General features: G+C 40.4%; 2 protein-coding genes across 7 annotated transcripts in view; both read right to left on the bottom strand.

Annotated features, from left to right (window-relative positions):
- Window positions 1-16,203, bottom strand: part of ABCC8 (ATP binding cassette subfamily C member 8) — a 95,769-nt gene extending 79,566 nt beyond the window's left edge. For all 4 annotated transcript variants that reach the window (XM_072985704.2, XM_020802952.3, XM_078383873.1 and 1 more), the window contains exons 1-5: window positions 15,890-16,203; window positions 11,617-11,758; window positions 9,920-10,041; window positions 3,281-3,447; window positions 257-499 (exon numbers count right to left, since the gene is read on the bottom strand). In XM_072985704.2, coding sequence (XP_072841805.2) covers window positions 257-499; window positions 3,281-3,447; window positions 9,920-10,041; window positions 11,617-11,758; window positions 15,890-16,037 — 822 coding nt within the window. In that variant the 5' untranslated portion in view covers window positions 16,038-16,203. The remainder of the gene's footprint in view (window positions 1-256; window positions 500-3,280; window positions 3,448-9,919; window positions 10,042-11,616; window positions 11,759-15,889) is intronic.
- An 8,719-nt stretch (window positions 16,204-24,922) lies between these two features.
- Window positions 24,923-26,595, bottom strand: part of USH1C (USH1 protein network component harmonin) — a 74,315-nt gene continuing 72,642 nt past the window's right edge. For 2 of the 3 annotated variants that reach the window (XM_020802950.3, XM_072985701.2), the window contains exon 21: window positions 24,923-26,581. In XM_020802950.3, the coding sequence (XP_020658609.3) occupies window positions 26,569-26,581 (13 nt within the window). In that variant the 3' untranslated portion in view covers window positions 24,923-26,568. The remainder of the gene's footprint in view (window positions 26,582-26,595) is intronic. The other variant, XM_078383871.1, reaches the window with a different exon arrangement.

The raw sequence follows: 26,595 nt of genomic DNA, 5'->3' as shown, positions 1-26,595 counted from the left end.
TACTCATAGACTAAAATAAAAACTGCACCTGTCTGTATATTTCTAATGTAAAAGATGTGCAATGGCATAAAATACATACTACAAAAGAAAAAGGGAATGGAGAGAGAAGAGGAAAATGAGCGAGCACACACCAGAGCTTAAAGTTAGGTAGTCATTATAATGTTATTTTGAACAGAGGATCATTGAATTCTTGGGGAAAAGGAAGAAGCTCTGATTCTAAAAATCAGAAAAATAATTTAAATGTAATCAGTCTTACCTTTTGGGCTCTAAAAGCCTCATTGAGGCGCATGTAATTTGTTGAAGCTCTCATGGCAATAGGCAACTTGCCTATTGCTTTCAAATCTATTGGCTTCTTGTGTGCTGTTTTGATGAAGGTATTCATCCACCAGTATGTTCCTTTGGAAAGCAGATTCACAAAAGGTTGCAGAAATCGGACTCCAAGATCTTGAAGGTCCTCAGGGGGCTTCACTTCTTTGGGTTTTTTGAAGAAAACATACCTCTAAAATCCACAAAGTCAAAAGCAATCTTAAGCAAGTTAATGGAAATAAGAAAATGATGACACCACCCCAGATAGCTCTGTCCAGGGTGACCAAATAATCATGATGTTTAACGCCTATGTTTAGAGGGGATACTTTGCATTCCAATTTATGGAAACAAAATGTATTCAAGCAACAACCCCTCCTCTGTAGTACTAAAATTATATAATGCTCAATTTAAAGTTTACTTTGAGTTAATTACTTTCACAGTAAAGAAATGCATACTTTTACTAATAATATAACCAAGATCCAGTGTGGTGCAGTCCATTAGTGTACCAGACTGAGAGCTAAGACGTTAATATTCTTGTTTTTATTAATTCATGGTACTGAAAGAGTGACCAACTTTGCCTAACTCATAGAACTGTTGTATGGATAAATGGCATAGGGAAGAACCATGTGTACCACCATTAAGTTTATTGGAGGGTAAGATATACCTGTATATGTAACAAATAAACATGTGATATATCAAATAATTTTGCCTGTCAACCAGATTTGACTGTGCCTCTGATACAAACATATTTCTAAAGCAGACATTTACTGTGAGAGTGGGGAGTCTGACTGAAAGAATCCAACAAAGTTAGGAACATTTATGTTCCAATGATTTCAGTGGTTATAATGGGTAACAGAAAACTGGCTGGATAGATCACTGAATGTGAGTCCCTGGGTTGGGAGTTCAATTCCCTAATAGGTCTTCCAGGGGAGAAGAGCCAGTTGGTGTAACCTTAGGCAAGCTGCATGATCTCAGAGCATCTAATAGCAGGCCACTTCTGAGTACTCTTCAAAGTAGAAAACCCTGAAAAGGGTCACCATAACTCAGAATCGACTACACACAATTATTATTAACTAGTAACATAACTACATTAATTTTCAGGAAATTGATAGAAATAAAGAAAATGCCTTATTTTGGATGACGTTTGAATTAGTTTTTCACTTAATCTGATTGAATTATAATTAGCACACCGGCTGAAATCCTGTTACATAGCTCTAAGGGCATAACTTGATGTTACATGTGTGGTAGCTACAATCATATCGACATGAAAGCTCTGTCCAATAGGAACCTGTGCTAGCACACTGACTAATTGGTCAAAAGAGAAACCATGTGGCCTATTGTGCAATCTCCTTGCACATTCCTTAATAATGAGGTGGAATGCCCTATACATTTACATCACATTACACTATGTCTTAACAAACAGGATTCCTGCAACTGATTTATATAATTTATTAATTAATTATCAGCTGTCGCGGAAATTCTGACTTATGGCAACCACTTGCAGGCCTTTCTTGGTACAAAGTACTTAGAAATGGGCCTATATAGTTTGGCCAATATTAGACATACTGTGTTTTTTCCCCCTGGATGATACAGTGGACAATCAAACTCCCAACTCATTGAACTATCCAGTCATCTATATAAGTACAGTGGTGCCTCGCATAGCGAGGTTAATCCATTCCGGGTTAACCTTCGCTATGCTGAAGCATCGCTGAACGGGGCAGGGATTTCCAAATGGGCCAAATACTCACCGTTAGCGATGCTTCAGGATGGCCGGCAGCCATTTTCGCGCCCTCGCCTCGCTTAACGAGGGCACGAAAACGCTGCACGCGGCCATTTTGGGCCATTTCCAGGCTTCCGGCGGCCATTTTGGCCGCCGAACAGCTGATCATCGGGGGTCGTTTTGCGAAGATCGGTAAGCGAAACGCTTACCGGTCTTCGCAAAGCGAATTTTGCCCCATTAAAAAAACGTTGAGCGATCGCATTAGCGATCCGAAAAAACGGATCGCTATGCGATTTCATCGTTATACGGTGCGCTCGTTAAGCGAGGCACCACTGTATTACTAAAAGCCTATTTGAAGATCTTCCTGGGGCACCAGAACTACCAGTTTGTTTTGGAAGCAACCACTGAAAGACAGTGTTTCTAATTATTTGTTTCTAATACTAATTTACTACTATTAATTTAGTGTGACTTCAGAACTGCTGTGTGCCTACTTGACAGAGGTTGGCCTCAGTGATCCATAGGGTCCCCTCCAGGATTCTAAGATTGTATTTGTTCTTGTTCTTTGATGAAAGAGTGCAATATAATTTGATGCCTTCTAGATATAAACAGGCTGAAGCCATATGCTTCACCTTCCAGTGACTTTAACAAGACAAAATGCTGGGCAGCAGACCAGAGAAGGGAGTCTCCTGCTCTATTATGCAGTCCAGCTCCTGTTGCCTGATGTGCCATAGTTATGTTAATGAGATCTTCTGGAGTTATCTCTTTCCTAGCTGAGATGTTTTGGCTCCTATATCAGAGTAGACCTATTTCTGTTTCCTTTCCTCTCTTATGTATAATCCATCTTTTGGTGGAAAGTGGAGGGAACAGTTTGTTACTGCAAAACAATAACAGTTCAGAATAAAGAGACAGAGAGAGAAGTTCATTGAGCTTCATAAGAAAACCGGTGCCTATTTATATTGTAATTATGTTTTGAACAAATAAATGTTGAAGTCAGTGGAACGTACTTCTGAATATAAGATACATTATACACAGAACTACAGTATACCATAATTCTCTATAATTTAGACAATAACCCTACACACCTACCAAGAAGTGTCTTACTGACAATAGTGGGACTTTCTTTTGAATAAATATGTATAAAATTGTACTGACAGGTAGGTATTTTAGATATGCCAGCTTATAGTTACTTATAAAACCTGAAATATTATTTTACCTAAAAAATTCAAATTATAGACTATCAGGAATATAACTTACCCTCGCTCTGATGACATTAAGTTCTACAAGTAGAAGCATCCCATAAAGAGCTACCAAGAGTCCTGTGAGGCAGAATCGAAGCTGGAGGGGTCCAATCTTATTGTCACAAAACTTCACAAATTTGATGGTTTTTGTTATAAAAGCTAAAGTCCAATAGAATAATAAGGCTGTTGAAAGAAAAACAATGCTTTAACTGTCAGGAATAGTAGGAGCTATGCAAAATTTAACAAAATGTTGTAGTATTATTTGGTCAAAATCCTGTCACTTAGCATAGGAAATCCACTAGAGTAGGCACACTGAATCAATGGGGAGTCCTCATACATTCCATTGATTCAAATGAGCCTACCTAACTGCAACTTGCTATGCTAAAATAAATTGCACTGATATATTCATTTATTTAATTTATATCCAGCCTTTGTCCTTGTAGAGAAATGCAATATGATTGCCTGAGTTCCCCTTAAAATAAACTATCACCAGCTTCTTTTTCATCCCTTAGTAACAGTACTTTGAAACAGATAGCTTAGGACAAAGATAACGGCAGCAATATTTTGTGATGTTGCTTCATGCAAAAAGTAAATACATTACCCTTCCTTTAAAGCCCTATTCTGAGTATAAGTATCTGAAAGCTACCTAGTAGAAACACCAACCACCACCACCACTACAGAAGCTGAGTAATGTACAAAGGAACAATGAGGACATTAATGCCTCTTTGTTTGCAGCAGGATATCCATATTATCATAGTGGAGAGAATTAAGGTCTATAATACCGCAACCAATCACAATCTATGAATAGTAATCACAGAGATAAAGCAGAAGGAGGGAATATTCTCAGGTTATTACAGTTGATACTCAGTGTGGTGTAGTAAATAGAACGATGGAATTCAGGAGACCTGGGTTTAATATCCAGTTAGCTGTCAAAACTCATAGGGTGAGGCACAGGTAAGACCACTCCTCAAATGTTTCACTTACCTTGAAAGCTCTGTTTGGGTCGCTATAAGTGGGTTCTAAAATTCAGTCAGAAGGGTGAATGGTTTTACAATGTGATCCAGTTTTCTTGCTGATGCAAAGCTATGGGAAAATAAATCCAGTAGCCTTTAAAGCGCTAAAAGGCTCTTCACTGAGTTGACATTTTTGTTTCTTTGTTGATAAAATAGAGTATTAGAGTCAGTCATTTGGTATGAAAGTCAATAATGTCTTCATCTTGAAGCCCAACTTTCTTTACAGTTAACTGTGCTTGCTAGAACATCTGGAGACTGTAAGAATGTGTATAGTGACCCCTTCACTGCCTCTTGAATATGGCACCAGGAGCCAAATATTTTAAGAAACACCAATGGGCTAGGTGCAAAAGCCCCACCCATCTAACAATGGGCTGATAAAATTGTATCTAACAATTTGGCTGCAGCAGCAACCATTTTTGGTTCTGGATTATTTTCATTGAAACCTGCTATGCCCCAGAATATAAACAGAGTGCCTAGAATATCTGTGAATCATAATTATTTATTTCATAGGTTTTTAACGTGGTCCAAGGACTCCTCTCTCTCTCTCTCTCTCTCTCTCTCTCTCTCTCTCTCTCTCTCTCTCTCTCTGTGTGTGTGTGTGTGTGTGTGAAGGCTTGAAGAAATATGATCTTTTGCAGTTAAAAGTAAGAATGAATAAAAGAAAGCAAGAAAAAGGAAACTTAGAAAAAATCTTAATTTCCCTTGCTTGTTTGTGTAAAATTTGGCTTTTCTTACCAGTTGCCTCCATTAAAAATGAACAAAAGTGAAAATCAGTTATGAAAATAACTGTTGGATAACAAATAACTGTTTGATATTTCTGCTCACTATGAGAACATGTAAATGAATGACACTGAGTGGCTGAGAGACAGCACGTGACATTTCTTGCTACTGTGCAGACAGTCAGAAGCCACAGGAAGAGAGAATCAGAGTCAGTCAGTGTCAGTATGAGAGTGTGATTTTGTGATTGTCTTTCTTCTTTGATTTCTGGAGAGCTGGGAACAGTTTCAGATGGTGCAGAGGGCTGGCAGAAGACAACATCCTTCTTGCAGAAATACTGCTTCCTTTGAAACCTCTGATAAGGCTTTTCATCAGCACATAATGAGACTTTTTTTTGTAATTGACACAAAAATTCCCAACAAATTGTGCATATTGATGTAATTTTGGGGGGGGAATCACTTTTCAGTGCTATTATTTTCTTTCAATCTTTACTACGTGCCAGCTTTTCAAAATTTGATCTCAGTCCTCAGCCACAATGTAGAATTACCATATTGAGTTTGTAGTTTAGAATTAATATAAGGTGATATATTCATTTGCTTTATTATCAGTTTATTCAGAGAAGCCTGGGAAGCAGGTAATCAATAATTCCTATCTCCATAAATTACCTTCATAGACTAGAATAAAAGCAAACACTCTTAACAAAATAAATTACAAAACAATAAAATAATATTGGTTAAATTGGTTAAATCTCCCATTGGTTACATTGTATGGCCTCAATATGCTTGTTCGAAATCAGAGCAAGGGATCCTGCTTCTTCTTTTTTGTTATTATTGTTGTAAACAAGAGGTAGAGTTTGGATGAGCCATACTAGAAGAACACAGAATCCCTCCAGATGTTTTGGATTTCCAGAAGCCCAAACCAGCATAGCTGTGATGGATAGTAGGACATGTAATCCAAAGCATGTGGAAGATCAGATTTCCCAAGCCCTGAAATAAGAGGTACTACATTTTCATTTTGTATTTGCTATCTGAAAAAAGGACTGTATTATGTGCCATTAAGTCAGAACGAACTTATAATGACCGTTATAGGGCTTTCAAGGTAAGTGAAATAGTTAAGGAGTGATTTTATCAGTTTTGCGCACACACATGGTGAAATTTCATGGCCAAGCAGGAATTCAAACCCAGGTATCATATGTCCTAGTCTATTACTCAACCCACTAGACCACACTGTGTAGGATTAGGGACTACAGTATAGAGCAGCTCAAAGAGGCTAAAAAAAATCAAACTTTTTGTACAATGAATGCTCACTTTAAGTTCTGCAAATGAGTTGCATGCAGCTTTTACTGAAACTTTATGCATTGTGGCCAAAATACTATACATTCCACTCTCTGGCATCACACATTTGGCATAAATCTCACTGGCAAACAGTTACCACTTAATACTTTAGTGTAGATGTTTGCTATTGTACCTCAGTTGTGTGACTTGGCACACAACAGCAAATGCCTACACTAAAGTTTTAATTGGTAGCAATTCATCAATGCTATTTATGGCATTTTCACTGGAGTAAATTTCAACAGGATTTTGTCCAAAATTTTCTTAAAGACATTATATAAAAAATACATAATATAGGAAGTATTTATACTCATCATAGTCTTATTTGAACGACCTTTTGTGGGGTTACGGCTCTCTAGGGCAGTTATGCATTTAGAACAGTGGTTCCCAGCCTTGGGTCCCCAGATGACCTTAGACTAAAATGCCTAGAAACTTTCACTACTAGCTGTGGTGGCCAGGAGTTCTGGAAGATGTAGTCCAAGAACACCTGGGAACTCAAGGTTGGTAACCATTTAGACAAAAATATGTACTGTCTTCAGGAGGTACAAAAAGACAACTCACAGTGCATTGTTCAAATATTAGGCAGCTGGTTTTGCCTAACAAAAAGGCTTCCAATTGTTATGTAATTTATTATTATTACATTTTGAATACTGCATTAGGAAGAAGATGAGACTTTGGGAGGATTTTTTTTTTGCTAGAGATGAAACCCCCCCAAAAAAAGAACAAAAAAAAACCCCAACACCTGCCTTGAGTACCATTCTTCTTTTCTTTGAGATGAAGGACTACCATTTTCTGCTTTCCCTCAGGCAGCAAAATTTCCCAAACTGGATCTGATCTTACTTGGATTGACCTAATCCTTTCTGAAAGAGTTCTAAAGCAGTAGTCCTCACAACATTTTGTCACATGACTTTGATTGAATTGTGTGAAAAAGTAGTGTCTGTGTTCCCTCCTGAACAGATCTGACAAACAATTTCATTGGATGAGAGTGTTTTGAGAAAGGGAGACAAAAACCTTTTCTAAACACTTTCTTCACAACTGATGGAGTTTACCATGTTTTGGGTTAGCAATCTCTTTGTTTCTTAAATCAAGGAAAAGACAAGTGGCATAATAGAAGCAGGGCTTTCAGGTTTGAAACTCAGGGACCTTTTGATTAGCAGACAGCATGACACCATACTTGACCTTCCTCAAGTGCCTCTGTTTCCTCAGAACTTAGCTGTAATCCTTGTAATTACTGGGCAACAAGTGAATTTCTCCAATATACTGCTGCAAACCATATTTTATGTAACACAAAGTACTGAAGATGATTTGATACTGAATGGAGAATTAAGCCATTGGCATTACAAAATATCTGTTCCTCATGTGTTGATATGAACCCATTCAGTTGCCTCCATTTTTTACTCTTCTTGGTTGGTGGAAGACAGTGGCTATCTATGGAAACTGCACCAAAGTACACCTATGTTTCCAAATTTATCACTAAAACATTTTGAAGCACTTAAACATTTAATAATAGGGAAGATGCTGTAATCCTGAACATTTTATTTGCCCTCTGCATACTTTCCATTTCTCAGCTTTTGAGACTGGGCAAGCAACACTGCACATAGTATTCAAAAAGTGGACAAATAATCTATACAGTGGTGCCTGGCTAGATGATGATAATCTGTTCCACTGAAATTGCTGGTTAGCGAAATCATTGTCTAGCAAAAAGCATTTCCCCATTGGAATGCATTGAAACCTGTTTAATGCGTTCCAATGGGGAAGAATCGTCGTTGTCTAGCGAAGATCAGCCATAGGAAAGCCGCTTTGCAAACTGCCAATCAGCTGTTCAAATCACTGTCTTGTGAAGCTTAGGTCCCGAAAACACCTGTTTTGCAAGCACAGAGGGAGCTGTCAAAATCGTCGTCTAGCGAAAATCAGTTTGTGAAGCAGGGACCAAACGTTGTCCAGTGAAATTCCCCCATAGGAATCACTGTTTTGCGAATCACTATAGCGATCGCAAAAAGTCAATGTCTAGCGAAAAAAACTGTCATGCGGGGTAACTGTCTAGCAAGGCACCACTGTATATATAAATGCATTGCAACTAGAAATGGGCATGAAGCACTTCATGCTGAGTTGTCCTATGTTGTTAACACAGCATTATAGGTGCCACATGTTCACTTCCCCACCCCCTTACCTGTACTCCCACTCACTATCCAGCATTTGTTGCTTGTTCCCTTCCCATAGAGCAATCTTTCAGTCCTGGCAGGAGCATGGACTTTCCTTCTCCACGTCTTCCAGCAACTAGCCACTTGCAGGCAGCATTGCAGGAATCCCTGCCCTGCCTCCTTGTCTGAGTGGGTAGCTGCTGGAGGAGGTAGGAGATCACACAGTAGAAAAGGAATGAGCAATGCATGGGGGGGTGGAGGAAGGGCTAACAATTAAGGAAGACTTGGCACAAAGTTCTTCATAACCATATTTGGTTACAACATTATCCGTTTCCAACTTCTTTCATAATAATCTTAACCTGGAATTTGTCTTGACAGCAGGTTCATGTGGTGAGATGCCAAATGGAGGACTGTTGTTTTCTTTTTGTTTTGTAAGTAAGTAAGTAAGTAAGTAAGTAAGTAAGTAAGTAAGGAAGGAAGGAAGGAAGGAAGGAAGGAAGGAAGGAAGGAAGGAAGGAAGGAAGGAAGGAAGGAATTGTTTTGTGATTGATTAAACAAATGTGTTACTTGTAAGATTGCTTAAGCATGAAAGTCAACCAGAACAATCTCTTTGAAACACTAGTAGACTGTAGTGTCTAATGATTTGCTGTTTGTAACAAAACTGATCTTTGCTCCCCTCCCCAGTATTTTTTTACCCAAGGAATGAAATGTTCCTATATATTAATAACATATACTAGAGTAACTTCCCTTTAGTGTATAGTTCAGACTTGGAAATACAGTGAGCCCTCAACTTACGAACTTAATCCGTTCCGGACGTCCGTTCGTAACCGAAAAAGTTCGTAAGTCGAAACCAATTTTCCCATAGGAATGCATTGAAAACCATTTAATCCGTTCTGGCTGTTTTTGGTTCTTAAGTCGAGGGGCGGTTCACAAGTTGATTATTAGTTCCCATAGGAACTAATGCAAAGCTGCTTAATCTGTTCCTACCACTAGGGGCAGAATGTTTTTTCTTTTTTCCCTTCCCCCCCTTTCCCCCCTTTTTTGGTTCGTAACTCGATTCTGCGTTCGCAAGTAGGGTCTATAGTTTCCTATGAGATTGGGTTCGTAACCCGAAACGTTTGCAACTAGCGCCGTTCATAATCGAGGGCCCACTGTATGCTAAAATACTTGGTATACTTATATATCAAAGCTAATTCCAAAGGGAGATTGAATAAACAGAAAACAAATTTAAAAGCCCCCAAAGTAAGCTTAGGAGATAAGAAAAAACCTATTTTTACAGATAACAAATATATAGGAGTGGGAAATGCCTCACTGAGGACTAGGTGGACATTTATAGCCCATATTGGGAGCTTTAACCTAAATAAGTTAGTCCAGATCAATGATACTGCATTGAAGTACTGCCAAACATAATCAGACCTCAGCCATGAGAGATACATAGTGACATGGTACATACCTATCAATAACTTTGGGAAATTTGATGTTTCAATGTTGTGATAGTAAACAATTGATGTGATGGCTGCCAAGAATGCCATTCCAGGTGGCATGTACAGGTGCAAATGACGGGATTCTGAAACCCTGTGTAACACATAACATACATTAATTGCAAGTACAGCGATTAGATACGCTTATACTCTGATACTGACACAAAGATCCAAATTCACCTGAACACAGTTGCTGATCCACAGAGACAAACGAATGCAGATATGGCCAGCTCTCTTCAGTCTCTAAGAAAAGGTTGTTTCAGAAACAGGCCCACAGACACTGAAAAAGTCTTTGAATGGCAAACTGCCATCCAAGGCTTCTGGGGATGCAATTTGCCATCTATCTGTCTGTCTCTCTGTCTATTTAATGGCGAAGCAACTGTCCTGGGGAAACATATGCAGCCTGTTGGCTATCCTTTGCCTACTCCTGTTACAAAAGGCATCTGCAGAGAAAACAGTTTCCACCTTTAGAAGTCCACATTTCATAATTCATACACTGTATGTTATTCTTGACTATTTGTACTAGTGAAGAACAGCTTATAATGATAGTAAACATTTCTAGAAATGAATACAGTCAAGTCCTAAAGAAGAAAACCAGGTATTTAAGAGTGCTAGTCTTATCACTGCATGTACTATTTTGTTAATAGGTGTGAGTAGTAGACATTTGAGCATTTCTTGTTGCTGAGGACCAAATTATTTCTTAATGATCTCCTGCCAAAAAATGTTTGTGCTTTGATGAAGTGGAAGTATCTTTCAATTCTTGGAACAAGCCTTTTTCTCCCCACAGTTCTGTTTTAGTAATGTTGATTGCTCTTCAGATATGAGAACGTGTTAACTCTCCTGATGTGCAGGTCAAGGACTTTGAATTGCTATAAACGTTGACTTACATTTTGTCTTTAATTCTGTGAAAGGAACAGATTTACTTCATCTTCACGTTTCCTCTCTTCTCTTTTTACTCTGTCTCTGGGGGTTGGGAGACCCATGGGCATGGTGTGTGATATGATGCAGGAAGTTGCAGATGGAGGTGGAAGTCAGTAGAAATCCCTATCCTCTTACATGAACAGAGGAACTTGGCATCTAATTGTTTACACACTAAAACAAACTTTTCTGTTATCTCTTGTGATTTTAGCAACATTGTCACATTGTTTAGAATGTACAGATCATTACAGTTATAATTATCAGACTTTCAGAATTCCCAAGTCTATTCCCCCCTTTCTTTCAAGGGGTTGATAGAGAATTCAGATATTTGCAGCTTCCTTTCAGGTGCACTGTTTGGTTGAGGACAGTGTCAGTCAACATCTTTTATGTCTCTCTCTTTGGCTCTCTGTGGGCTTTTCCCATTGGAGAAATGCAGAGAGAGCAGGCAAATGGGACTGAATTAATTGCCTATCTAAAAATAAGTGTGTGTGTGTGTGTGTGTGTGTGTGTGTGTGTGTGTGTGTGTGTGTGTGTGTGTGTGTGTGTGTGTGTGTGTGTGTGTGTGTGTGTTTATACACACATTCTTGGCAAGGTCTCTGGAATATCTGACACAAAGTCGGTAGCATAATCATAATGAACATAGATTATGTTTATAAAAAGCAGAATATCCAGGATGAAACTGTGATCAGGAAGTTGCATAGAACTGGATTAAGAGCACAGTCACTCAAAGTGAAAAAAACTATGTACTTACCCATCTGAAACTATGCCCTCAGCTATTTCACACACCAGCACAAATAAAAGGATGAAAGTCAAAATCCAGCGTAAATTATGACCAGGAAAATGAAGCCATGTGCTGTGATGGATATGAACTTTGGAGCTTTGACTTCCCCAACCTAAATGTAACAAAGCAAATACTCACTTTATCTTGCACAGCTCTGTATACAAAATAAAAAATACTTATTCTTATCTATGTTGAACTGAAAACAGAAATCCTGAATATTTAAATGCAGAGTGGATTTTTAAAAATGGAATAAATGAGGCAAAATCCAATACTTAGTCACAATTAGAATTGGTCCATTGAACGAAAGGGACTTAAGTCAACATTTATAAACAGCTGATTTATTTGATGGGTCTATGCAGGTTAGGGCTAACATGTAGATTAATCCCATACTCACACAAACATGGTAGAACAGCAACTTTGGCACTGATACTGCAATTTTTTTTAAAAAAATCTATAATTAAATAAGGAGCACAGGGTGAGAAAAATAGGGATCAATCATTCTGACAGTTTAATTTCTAATCTGGAAAATACTAATTTAGAGATATACTGTGCATGCATGTGTATATTACATAGGTGAGAAATCAACTACTTGTGTTAGTTCCACTGCAGTGAACAAGAAGTCACTTTCCATACAAAGAATACGTATGTCACATTCATTGTATATGTATTTTACTGCAGTAAGAGACAGTGTGCACAGTGGGCAAAGCTCCGGTCTACATTTAGGAAACCTGAGCTGAACTCTCCACTCAACCTTGAAACTGCCTGAACAACCTTGTTATCATGTGTGCTGTCTTTTGCTCCTTGAAGAGATTGCATGTAGATAATGATTTCCCCCTATAAATAAACCCTATTGAATGCAGTGAGAAACTCAGCTTCGTTTTCATTAGTGCAACTCTTTCACTTATATATATATCATTAAATGTAGAACATTTTTGCACAACAGATGGTGAAAGCAGCCATCCTGTCATTTCTTTTCCATTTTTGATGTTCCTGTTCAGGAGGTGGATATTTAGTAAAGTAGAAGAAACTGCTGCCAGGAGTAAAGAGGAAGACACATTTGTATATGATCTTAACAAAATCCTTCTACAATAATTTGAAAGTGTTCTAAAAGTACTGAATGAGTGCATATATTCAAAATAATGCACACACACCTTATTCTGTGCTGTCAAGTCAGAACCAATTTATAGTGATCCTAGTAGGCCTTTCAACATTACTGAAATATTTAAGGAGTAGTTTTACCTGTGAGTTTTCACTTCTGAACAGGGATTCAAACCCTGGTCTCCAGAGTCCTAGTTCATCACTCCATCCATTACACCCCACTGGGTTCTCACAGAGTGTACAGTTATATAGAAAGGAAGATGCTTGGACAACAAATGAATAAGAAAACCATACCTTTTTCAATGTGGTAGATAGATTATATAGATACCCAATGTGGTGTAGTAGATAGAGTGATGGATTGGGACTCATGAGGCCAGGGCTCGAATCCATGCTCAGTCATGGGGGAGGGGGAGTGCAGAACTGGCAAAGGCACTCCTTAAATATATCACTTACCTTGAAAACCCCTTTAGCATCACTGTCAGCCAGTTCTGACTTGACAGCACAGAACAACAGGAGATATATTACATGGAAAGAATATAAATTATCAATGAACCATTCTCTTGGTTCTAAGAAAGTGAATAAACATTCGTACTGAAAGAAATTACCAAGAACTGAGTTTATGTTCCATTCTATAGATCCTCTTTGTAGCCCTTTCAATGGCTTGAAAAAGAAGCCTAGAATAAAATACATCATTTTTCTAAACTTTATGTAGCCTGAGTATGCACCTGATCCTCTCAAAAATTAAGTAGTTTACGTAAACTTTGAGAGGATCAGGTGCGTACTCAGGCTACTTAAAGCTGTACAGTAGCAGTGTAAAATATTGCTAAATGAACTGTGTGGTGTATAGGTTAGAGTGGTGGACTAGGATTTAGGAGCCTAGGGTTCGAATCCCTGCTCAGCCATGGGAACTCACTGGAGATGAGGAACTGGTTCCTTAAATATCTCACTTACCTTAAGAGCCCTATCTATCTATCTATCTATCTATCTATCTATCTATCTATCTATCTATCTATCTATCTATCTATCTATCTATCTATCTATCTATCTATCTATCTATCTATCTATCTATCTATCTATCTATCTATCTATCTATCTATCTATCTATCTATCTATCTATCTATCTATCTATTAAATTTATACCCCGCCCCTCTAGACCATGTCTACTCGGGGCGGCTTACAACATAAAATATATCAATATAAAATATATATAATCATAAAAAATACAATTACTATATTAGTTAAAAACAATTAATTTAAGAAAGGATTACCAAGATGGGGTAGGATAAGGAAAGAAGAAATTAAAAAAGACTTAGCTGACTGGAGGGAAGGCCTGCCTAAATAGCCAAGTTTTTAACTGCCTTTTAAAAGCACTCAGCGAGGGTGCCAGCTGAATTTCTGTTGGGAGGGTGTTCCACAGCCGAGGGGCCACCGCCGAGAAGGCCCGGTTTCTAGTTTTTTCCTTCTGAGCCTCTCTCGGCGTCAGACCCCCCAGCCGTCCCCGCTGGCTATGATGGGTGATCCAGGTAGATCTGGGTGGGAGAAGACGATCTGCCAAATATTGAGGTCCCAAACCGTTTAGGGCTTTGTAAGTGATCATTAGCACTTTGAAGTCGACGCGGAAACGGATGGGCAACCAGTGCAAAGCAGCCAGAGTGGGGGAGATGTGTTGGTGTTTTCTCACCCCACTAAGTAGCCTGGCTGCTGCATTCTGGACCAAATTTCCGTTGGTCTCTATAAGTCAGTTCTGACTTGACAGCACAGACCAACAAAGAAATAGCATAAATAGTGCAAAAGCAAGCAACACTATAAAACACACACCACCTTGTTAAAAGCTGCAGTGCATTTGTTCTGTTATTTCCAATGCTTGAGAAAACTTACATTCCTAACTTTGTCCCATCATCTCTTTTAAAAGTCACCTTAGGTAAAGGTAAAGGTTCCCCTTGACAATTTTTGTCCAGTCGTGTTCACCTCTAAGGGGCGGTGCTCATCCCCGTTTCCAAGCCACAGACCCAGCGTTTTGTCCGAAGACAATCTTCCGTGGTCACATGGCCAGTACGACTTAGACACGGAACGCTGTTACCTTCCCACCGAGGTGGTCCCTATTTATCTACTCTCATTTGCATGCATTCGAACCGCTAGGTTGGCAGGAGTTGGGACAAAGCAACGGGAGCTCACTCCGTCGCGTGGATTCGATCTTACGACTGCTGGTCTTCTGACCCTGCAGCACAGGCTTCTGCGGTTTAGTCCGCAGCGCCACCACGTCATCTTAACTTTGCCTCATTCTGTATAGTTTATTAAAAGGCAGTTCTCCTATTTATTTGTGACATCTGAAAGTCTTAACTACATCCACAACAAGACTGCTTTGCTTCCATCAAATCTCTTGGAGACCCAAATAAATGGGCCTCCAAGCATACTTCCAAGTAAGTGCAGGGGGAAGAAAAAGGCACTGTATGTCTTATAAGAACGCTCTCCAGCTTTTGTCTGAGAGCCTGCAGAAGAAAGCAGGTCAGCTTCACTCAAGCAAATGTGCTCTTGCTGATTTCTCCTGGCTGGTGGGGTGGATGACTGTGAAGCACCAGCCATTCAGGGTAGAGATGAGAGATATTATAAAAGCAACATATTCATTATTATTCTAAGTGGCTTCCAGATATAGAGAAACTGAAAGGGGCACATATAGAAAATAGATATATGAAGTACACATTCATCACAGTAAGTAATTTCGCTACTATCTCTTTTTCACAGTCACTTGATCATGCAATAAGAGCACATTTATATATCATCCATTGTCCAGTTTAGGAGATATCATACAGCCAAGCAAACCACTTGAGACAATATATGACGTTTCTCCTTGCCATTGTTGTAAAGCCTTCCCAAAAGGTGGACAGGGAAATTTAAAAGTGCCAGTAAGGGAAACAAACGAAGCCGCCTTGGGTTCTTTTTCAGGAGAAAGGCGGAATGAATGAATGAATAAATAAATAAATAAATAAGAAGGGATGGGCAACTGCTGGGGAAGCGTGGGTGTGTGAGTGTGCTTGTGAAATAAAATAAATAAATAAATAAAATAAAATAAACTGATTGCAGAGACGGGTGTAAAAGCTCAGCTCCCCCTCCCCCGCCCGCCCCATCCTCCCCGCGGTCCACTCACCGATGAAGAGGATGGGGAAGGTGATGAAGAGCAGGAAAACGTGAGGGACCACGTTGAGGGCGTCCACAAAGCAGCCGTTGTTGAGCACCCCGTTGTTCACCTTGTAGGCAGCCGAGTTGTTCTCGGTGCCACAGAAAGCCAAGGACATGTCGGCAGGCGGCGGCGGCGGCGGGGGCAGAGACGTGCTGCGGAGTCCTGCGAGGGGAGACCCGAGGCACGCCCGCACATCCGCGGCGGAAGGTGAATGGGGCGGCTGGGTCCGGCGCTTTCCCGCCTCTCCGGGCCCTCCCACGCCTCGCCTCCGGCTCGCGCTCTTTTTCTCTACCTGGCCAGCCTGGCGCGTGAGCAGGAGAGGAAGGCAGCCGGCGGGTCTCCTCGCTGGAGCGCGCGCGCGCTGGAGAGATAGCGCCGAGGGCTTCCGCGAGCGAGGGAGCGAGCGCGCCGCTAGATTCCTTCCTCCGCAAACGAGGCAGGCAGGCAGGCAGATGAGAGATGCTGTGGCCCCTCTGAGAGCAGGCGGCTGAGGCAGCGGGAGGGACGGGCAGCGAGGGCGAAAGGACGCTCCTGCCTCTCCGGCAGCGGCTGAGAGAAAAAGGAGCCGCCGTTCGGGATTTAAAGGAATCGCCTCCGCTCGTCGGCCAAAGAGGCGCACTGTCTTTTTTTTTGGGGGGGGGGGGTCAAGGCTGAGGCCATCTCGTGCATAGGAAACCCGGCGTCCTTTTGTTTGTAAACATCCGTCATCCAGCCGCCGCCCCCCACTCGGTTATCTGGGGACATGTTCTGCTTTCTATTATTCCTCTGGCCAGAGGCCAGGAAACCCCCCCCCCCGGCTTTTTTTTTTTGGCTTAGGAAAGCGCAAAGGAAACGGAGCGACTACTTCAACCATCACAGCTGGACGAGGCTCCAGTTCAGCTGTACTAGTCCAAGAGATTTACCAGTGATCTCACAGGGTAGAGATCAAAATAGTGGATGCTGGAAAAAATATATATATTGTCATTGTTACGTGCCTTGTAAAAATTCAGCACAAAGGTCAGCTCCTTGTAGGCCAGTCTTCGCCTTCATAGTCCTACATCATTAATCTCACCCCGATTATAGCCAGTAACTAAATTTTGGGTCCCTGCCGAATTAAAGAGGAAGGATGAGTCGTAGGTTTCAGTGAGTTTAACGTTGTTCACATGATACTGGTGTTAGGAAGGAAAGGATATTTGCCTTCTTCTGACGACCCCCTTTTCTACCACATTTGCTCCAGTAAGTGAGTCCTTCCTGAGAGTGGAAGCAGACTTTCTATTCACAGAATCCAAACCTGAAAGAGGGCACTTTTGATTTGGAAAATGACTGCCACGGTGCGTATTTGCTTACTGTAAACTGGGGCAACCCAGCTTTCTGAGATAATAAGTGTTAACTTCAGTCGCTGCACCTCAAAAAAGATGTAGTGGATCTGGAAAAGATGCAGAAGAGAGCAACTGAAATGATTGCTGGGTTGGGGCATCTCCCTTATGAGGAAAGGCTACAGCATTTGGGCTTTTCAGTCTCAAGAAAAGGCACCTGAGGGGGGGACATGATTGAGATGTATAAAATTATGCAGGGGTGGATAAAGTGGATAGAGGGAAGCTCTTTTCCTTCTCATGCAATATCAGGGGAAATCCACTCAAATTGAATATTGGGAGAGTGAGAACAGAAAAAAGAAAATATTTCTTTTCTCAGTGTGTTGTTAGTCTATGGAACTCATTACCACAGGAATTAGTGATGGCATCTGGCCTAGATCCCTTTAAAGGGAGATTGGACAGATTTCTGGAGGAAATGTCCATTGCAGGTTACAAGCCATGATGGGGATGTATAATCTCCAGGCTTAAAAGGAAGGTAGTTCAAAATGCCAGATGCAGGGAAGGGGGTATCATGAGACAGGTATCTAGTTGCCTCGTGTGCTCCCAGAGGCATCTGGTGTGGCCACTGTGAAATACAGGAAGCTGGAACAGATGTGCCCTTGGCCTGATCCAGCAGGGCTCTTCTTATATTCTTAATTGGTGGTATTCTTTCTTTTACCAGGTAAGCAGAGCTTGGTAAAGTTATTTTATGGACTACAACTCCCAGAATACCTTGGCCAGCCATGTGTTTTTAATGGTGGCTCATGACTGTGAAATGCCTTCCTTAAGGAGGTTTACCTGGCATCTACCTTGATTTTGTCCCAGGCAAAGACCTCTTAATGTTCCCATTTTTTAAAAATCCAAATTATTTTGCTGTGCTAATCTCCTTTATGCTATTTACTTCTTGTTGCTTTATTTGCTTTTATTATAATTAGAATTCTTTGAGGATTCCCTGTCATCATGTAGGCATCCTTCAGTCTCGAGAGACTATGGTAACGTGCTCTGTATGAAGGTCTTGGAACAGTGTCTTGTGTGGCTGAGAAGGCCAATTCGAGAATGACAATCTCTTCCACATTGAAGACAAATACAAACTTTCCCCTGTCCAGCTCCCTGGTTTTGCTTGTTTCGGGACTGCCTCTTTGCCTCAGCCTGCTGCACAAGTGTCTCTTCAAATTGGGAGAGGTCATGATGCACCGCCTGCCTCCAGGCTGAACACTCAGATGTCAAGGTTTCCCATCTGTTGAGGTCCATTCCTAAGGCCTTCAGATCCCGCTTGCAGATGTCCTTGTAACGCAGCTGTGGTCTCCCTCGGGGGCGGCTTCCCTGCACTAATTCTCCATACAGGAGATCTTTTGGAATCCGACCATCAGGATTCCCTGACAATACACTGAAAAGTAGAGCAAAAAATTGCTACAATAAGCAAACAAATAATAATAAAATTGGAACCCATCAAATGCTTTCGTTGCAGCTGAAGCAAAGGTCACTGTAGTTCTGACAACCATGTTTTCATTTACTAAAAGAAATTCTGATATCAGTTGGATTCTGCCAATGAAATCTACGTTTTATGTTTTCAAAGGTGACATTAAGAAGCATATAGAGATATCTTCAGGAAGGCTGAAAAGTTTACAGGTACCTTGCAATACATCATGCGGAAGGCTGGACTGGAAGAAACCCAAGCCGGAATTAAGATTGCCGGAAGAAATATCAACAACCTCCGATATGCAGATGATACCACTCTGATGGCAGAAAGTGAGGAGGAATTAAAGAACCTTGTAATGAGAGTGAAAGAGGAGAGTGCAAAAAACGGTCTGAAACTCAACATCAAAAAAACTAAGATCATGGCCACTGGTCCCATCACCTCCTGGGAAATAGAAGGGGAAGATATGGAGGGAGTGTCAAATTTTATCTTCCTGGGCTCCATGATCACTGCAGATGGAGACAGCAGCCCTGAAATTAAAAGGCGCCTTCTTCTTGGGAGGAAAGCGATGACAAATCTTGACAGCATCTTGAAAAGCAGAGACATCACCTTGCCAACAAAAGTCCGAATAGTCAAAGCTATGGTTTTTCCTGTCGTGATGTATGGAAGTGAGAGCTGGACCATAAAGAAAGCTGACCGCCGAAGAATTGATGCCTTTGAATTGTGGTGCTGGAGGAGACTCTTGAGAATCCCCTGGACTGCAAGGAGAACAAACCTATCAGTTCTAAAGGAAATCAACCCTGAATGCTCACTGGAAGGACAGATCCTGAAGCTGAGGCTCCAGTACTTTGGCCATCTCATGAGAAGAAAAGAGTCCTTGGAAAAAACCTTGATGTTAGGAAGGTGTGATGGCAAGAGGAGAAGGGGACGACCGAGGATGAGATGGCTGGACAGTGTCTGTGAAGCAACCAACATGAACCTGACACAACTCCGGGAGGCAGTAGAAGACAGGAGGGCCTGGCGTGCTCTGGTCCATGGGGTCACGAAGAGTCGGACACGACTAAACGACTAAACACACACACCTTGCAATAATCCAGTTCAACAACATGTATTAAGAATTATAGGGAATGTTTCTCCTGTCTTCCACTGCCTTCCAGAGTTCGGTCAAATTCATGTTGGTCACTTCTATGACACTGTCCAACCATCTCATCCTCTGTCATCCCCTTCTCCTCTTGCCCTCACACTTTCCCAACATGAGGGCCTTTTCCAGGGAATCTTCTCTTCTCATGAAATGGCTAATGTATTGGAGCCTCAGTTTCAGGATCTATCCTTCCAGTGAGCACTCAGGGTTGATTTCCTTCAGAACGGATAGGTTTGTTCTCCTTGCAGTCCAGGGGACTCTCAAGAGTCTCCTCTAGAACCACAATTCAAAAGCATCAATTCTTCAGCAGTCAGCCCTCTTTATGGTCCAGCTCTCACTTCCATACATCACTAATGGAAAAACCATAGCTTTGACTATGCAGACTTTTGTTGGCAAAGTGATGTCTCTGCTTTTTAAGATGCTGTCTAGGTTTGTCATGGCTTTCCTCCCAAGAAGCAGGCGTCTTTTAATTTCATGGCTGCTGTCACCATCTGTAGTGATCATGGAGCCCAAGAAAGTAAAATCTGTCACTGCCTCCATCTCTTCCACTTCTATTTGCAAGGAGGTGATGGGAGCAGCAGCCATGGTCTTTTTTTTAATGTTGAAGTTCAGACCATTTTTGCACTCTCCTCTTTCACCCTTATTAAGAGGTTCTTTAATTCCTCCTCACTTTCTGCCATCAGAATGGTATCATCTGCATATCAGAGGTTGTTGATATTTCTTCCGGCAATCTTAATTCCATCTTGGGATTCCTCCAGTGTAGCCTTTTGCATGATGTATTCTGCATATAATTTAAATAAGCAGGGAGACAATATATGGCCTTTTTGTACTCCTTTCCCAATTTTGAACCAATCAGTTGTTCCATATCCAGTTGTAACTGTTGCTTCCTGTCCCACATATAGATTTCTCAGGAGATAGATAAGGTGGTCAGGCACTCCCATTTCTTTAAGAACTTGCCATAGTTTGCTGTGGTCCACACAGTCAAAGGCTTTTGCGTAGTCAATGAAGCAGAAGTAGATGTTTTTCTGGAACTCTCTGGTCTTCATAATCCAGCACATGTTAGCAATTTGGTCTCTAGTTCCTCTGCCCCTTCGAAATATAGCTTGTACTTCTGGGAGTTCTCGGTCCACATACAATCGGTCCACGTTGAAGCCTACCTTGTAGGATTTTGAGCATAACCTTGCTAGCGTGTGAAATCAATGCAAATGTTCTTACCTGGGCTTTATGTCATTTAAATTTTAATTATGTTACAAGATATCTTGAAAGTTTTTTAAGTCTGTGCCTTTCAAGATATCTTGTAACATAATTAAAATTTAAATGACATAAATTATTTAAATAATGTGTAAACAAACAAACAAACAAACAAACAAACAAACAAACAAACAAACAAACAAATAGGAGAGCACTTGGAACCCTTTTTTCTTCGTTCTTTTGATTCAACCATATTATGAACATAGCCATAAACAGTCTTTCAGATTTTCCTTTTATTCCATATAAGTTGTTGTTGTTTAGTCATTTAGTCATGTCCGACTCTTTGTGACCTCATGGACCAAAGCACGCCAGGACCTCCTGTCTTCCACTGCCTCCCGGAATTGTGTCAAATTCATGTTGGTCACTTCAATGACACTGTCCAACCATTTCATCCTGTCGTCCCCTTCTCCTCCTGCCTTCACACTTTCCTAACATCAGGGTCTTTTCCAGGGAGGCTTCTCTTCTCATGAGATGGCCAAAGTATTGGAGCCTCAGCTTCAGCATCTGTCCTTCCAGTGAGCACTTCATATAAGTAGTCTCCCTTTTAACCTCCAGCTGGGTATCTACTGCCTTAATCAAGACTCAAATGGCAACACCCAATGGCTTGTGTTTACTTATGTTTGGAACAATTGCAGTCCATCTGTGTAATGTTCTTAATCAGTTCCACAGCCTCAGTTTAACACCAAGAATAGAATTGAGTCTCTTTACTTATAAAATTAACAAGATGCTGTCATTGTAAAACAGTTGGATTTCTGATAACGATGTGATGATACAAAGGCTTGTTGAAATACTCTACACAAACATGTTTAAAAATACATGTTCTGAAAAAGTCACAATAGCTGTTTGCAAATGAATTTTGCTAGTGTATAGGTTTGGCCTGCTTCTCATTTATGCTGTCATTAAAAAGAGGTGTGAACAAATCGAGTCAAGCTGTGTCCAGATGGAAAATCTCACTCATAGTGTAATCATTATCACATAGTGAGTGCATGTTTTGTGTTCCTTTAGAGCTTACACATACAGTATCTTTTTCTGGGTCAGGTTATGGAAAGGAGAGCCAAAGAATCCACTTGACACTTATATAGTCCCCAGTACACTCAGATCCTTGGATTAATCCCTGCTGCTTCCTAATCCAAATGGACAGGAGATGGATGGAATAACAATACCATGTTGTTGTTGTTTAGTCGTTTAGTCGTGTCTGACTCTTCGTGACCCCACGGACCAGAGCACGCCAGGCCCTCCTGTCTTCCACTGCCTCCCGGAGCTGAGCCAAATTCATGTTGGTCGCTTCGATGACACTGTCCAACCATCTCATCCTCTGTCGTCCCCTTCTCCTCTTGCCTCCACACTTTCCTAACATCAGGGTCTTTTCCAGGGAGTCTTCTCTTCTCATGAGATGGCCAAAGTATTGGAGCCTCAGTTTCAGGATCTGTCCTTCCAGTGAACATTCAGGCTTGATTTCCTTTAGAATGGATCGGTTTGTTCTCCTTGCAGTCCAGGGACTCTCAAGAGTCTCCTCCAGCACCACAATTCAAAAGCATCAATTCTTCGGCGGTCAGCTTTCTTTATGGTCCAGCTCTCACTTCTGTACATCACTACAGGAAAAATCATAGCTTTGACTATTCTGACTTTTGTTGGCAAGGTGATGTCTCTGCTTTTCAAGATGCTGTCAAGGTTTGTCATCGCTTTCCTCCCAAGAAGAAGGCGTCTTTTAATTTTGTGGCTGTTGTCACCATCTGCAGTGATCATGGAGCCCAAGAAAGTAAAATCTGTCACTACCTCCATATCTTCCCCTTCTATTTGCCAGGAGGTGATGGGACCAGTGGCCATGATCTTAGTTTTTTTTATGTTGAGCTTCAGACCATTTTTTGCGCTCTCCTCTTTCACCCTCATTACAAGGTACCAATACCATATCTTGTCTCAAATGCACCTACAATTGTATTCAGTTGTGTTAGAATTGTCTACTGCAAAAAGTGATGTTTTATTTTTATTTGCCCTTAAGACACCTGAAAATCAGCTTCTCCTTACTTTAAGCTCTGAAGCATTCATGGAAAGCCTTCAGTGACTTCAATTTAAACCATACAGTTCAGCATAACATAACATGAAAAGCACAGATTATGATCCTGTCACCACCTAACTCTTAAAAAATTAATGGCCCCATCAGTAGACAAGAATTTATAGTTCCAGTAGCAATGGGTGGTGGAGAAAGTCTTGAAGAATAGCTACTGAAAAAATATTTGTACCTTTTGTATTAATGGCTAATAGCAACTCAAATTATTTAAAATGTCAATGGCAGAACCATGCAGATATTTGTATTGCTATTGTTTTTTTTCCTTCAAGCCAATCTTTATTGCTCTTATACTTTGCATGTTTCTCGTACTTTCTTGTAATATTCACTTTTACGAAAGGAAAAGAAAAAAAAGAATAGTAAAGCAAAAACGTGACCTTTAATATTCTGTCAGGATGTTTTCAAAAGAAGCAGCATTTGTTTTCTTAATCTTTTCTCATTGAGTTTCACATACATCCAATTGTCAGGGTCATTCTCTCTCTGCATGTTCACACTGGAAAAAGTGATTCTTTCCTTTCCAAATTTCCTCTTAAGTAATAACTAAACAAAAACCTATTAAAGCCATGGGGATATCCTGAGGTCTTTGACCTGCAGGATGGGAAAAGGGAGAGGGAGAGGGGAGAGGAAAGCTGAAGAAGCAGGGTCATAACATGTATTGCTTCAAACATAATTGATGGAGAAAATATTGGCCGTTATTTCATGAATCATAGAAATGCCATAGGGTTGAACCCATATAGCTTTTCTAGCACTTTTGTATGAAAGATACAGTTGCATGGGATTTAGGAGTTAAATAACAGGAGAATCAAAGAAGAGTTGCTGAGATCTCTTTCTCTGAAAAGTTCAACATTTGTTTCTAATTAATCAATTAATTATCACCCATGGCCAGACTCCCAAGGTTTTCTAGGTATAAAAAGCTCAGAGGTAGTTTACCAGTCACTCCTGCTTGCACTCTGGGACTGTGCAGTTTGACCAAAGCTACACAGCTGACAGGGACTGTAATCCCCCCCCTTTTTTTTTTGGTATAATACAGAGAACACTTTGGCTACCAGGCAATTTAAAAATTAAATAAATAGAGAGATCATGGACGCATAAAAATCGGCTCTTGCCAGCACCAAGCAAAATAAAAGTTCTTATAATTTAAGGTGCTACTGGATTCTTCCTCTTCTTCTTTTGCTGTTCTTCTTTTTTCCTGTAGAGATCTGTGAGGGCATACTGGAAGGCTTATGATGTTCTTAGCTTGGTCAAGATATTCCTAAGAGACCCTCAATGTCTTTTAAATGATGTGAGAAATTTTTGCTCTAAATTATTGCCTTACATAGATACAAACACTGACTACTTTTCAAAAAGTATACAACTGGTCTTGAGAAGCCTGGAGCATTCTTCCAAAGTAAATAGTTCCATATGTTAAGTAGCAAGTACATGCTCCAAATTCAGACTGTTATGTAACCAAAAGGACATCACCCATGCCCAATGGGGAGGTACCAGTAGTTCCAAGGGAAACCTTAGGTTGGCATAAGTATTAATAGTAAATTAGGAAAAAAGAGAGAGAGATGCTCCTGCCCACCCCCTGCAAAAAGTTATTGAGGACTGACAATCCTGAGTTATCATGGAATTAGGTAGTTTGGAACTTGAGGTAGAAAACCTAAGAAGGGGGTAATCTGGATGGAATTTTTGGGGTCAAGAATCAATCTGGATTCTTGGATGGAATTCTAGGCAGAACTATTTCTTGTGTCATTCCTTTGGTACTTACATGTACAAACAATAATACAGGAATAACTACTAAAATACATGGTAGTTCATCTGTTTGGCAATACCCATTTTATTTTCAAAATACTTCATTGTGAGAAACAGTAATTAAGAAAAATCAGCTGTGTATCTGAATAGCTTGGCACACCGGAACAACAATGCATAAACAACAGAGAACACAGAGAAACGAGGAATATGTATGTGTGGTGTCTATCAAGATTCAAGACAGCCATTCAAAAAAGCGGTAGGCTTTGCGTTATTCATATAAATGTTTTCTGTGAAAGTCCCCACCCCCTGCTTTTTGCTTTAAGCATTAGTGAATTAGAAAATTTACACGAAAGGCAAAACAATATCCACAGCTGAAATCGGATGTGTTTGTAGCATATAGATAAAAAGCTATGGTGGCATGAGCACTGCACTTGAAAGCTACAATTCTGCCAAATTTCAAACCAAGGCAATGCCACATTTGATAATATAAAACTTGCCACATCTAACTGTTTCACTGCAACATTTCAAAGGGCATGTAATATGTTACTATTAGAATTTGGTAAAAGCTGCTGCTATGCTACCTTCAGCTTTCCCAAGGAAGGTAGCTCTTCCCAAGGGTTTGGGGAAGTTCAGAGAAGAGGTTCAGCAGTTATTAAGATTCTCCTGCCCCATTAAAATCTCTGGGTAGAATTCTGTGTTGTTCTCTCCATTGAGCCAGTGAATGGATAATTTCCAAGCCTGTACAAGGAGGTCTCTCCTAGTACTTTCTTGTACAAGCTCAAAAACTGTTGAACCTCTCTTGAATGCATAGAAGGAATGAGCAGCATTCTGCACTATGGCAGCCACTGTCAGCAAGGTCATATCGCAATTCTGAACTGCTGCCAGTATCCTAGTGTTTTCAGAGAAATTCCAACATACACAGGGAATCTAGATGCAATGCATCAATGTGTAATACTGGTTTCTTTTGCTGTGGAATGAGTGTTGGGGTGCACTACCTCCTCCATTATCTTCTCTATTTAGTACTTTTTACTCATTCCTTAGCTTGTGATCTCCTCAGTATGCTTTTTCCTGCAAAATCTGCAAAATTGTTTACACATACTCTAGAAATGCCTCAGCAAAAACTCTTTCTTATAATCTAAGGTGACAATTCCTGCAGTCCACAAAGGGATTCTGGAGGAGGTCCTACGTCTATAAACAATAGAAAAGGTAAGCTAACATAGTGTTGAAAATGTGTGAGGCTGCAGCCGGACATTCAAATGCAGAAACCTGATAGATTACAATCTGAATCCAAAAGTCAACAGAAGCATGTTTTAGTCATACTTTGGCTGTTGCTCTTCCACCTTCTTGGTAGTATGTTCATTGGACATAATTGTAGATATTTCTGAGTAGACATGTCTAGGAAAAACAGGATGACCATTTCTAAACAACTTTCTATGCAGTGCACTTAGAATGGTTTCAGCATTAGCTGTTGACTCTTTCTATTGTCAGCAGCAGTTGGCAGCTACAACTAAACATTGATCACAGTCTACAGAAGGAAATGAAATTATATGTCACTCCAAGAGTTCAAACACAAGGTGTGCCTTGAATCATTTGCATAATCTCATCTTCATTTTCTTCATACTTCATTAATGGAAGAAGTCTGCAACTTATCAAAGGTGACTTGATACCTGTTCATTGGTTGTTCTCTTCAAAATGCATGGATTATTATTAAAAAAATGTCCTATAATAGAGAAT

The sequence above is a fragment of the Pogona vitticeps genome, chromosome 1, assembly GCF_051106095.1.
Source record: "Pogona vitticeps strain Pit_001003342236 chromosome 1, PviZW2.1, whole genome shotgun sequence".
Lineage (NCBI taxonomy): Eukaryota > Metazoa > Chordata > Lepidosauria > Squamata > Agamidae > Pogona > Pogona vitticeps.
The sequence above is the reverse complement of the archived record's forward strand: the minus strand, read 5'-3'. Positions and strand labels throughout refer to the sequence as shown.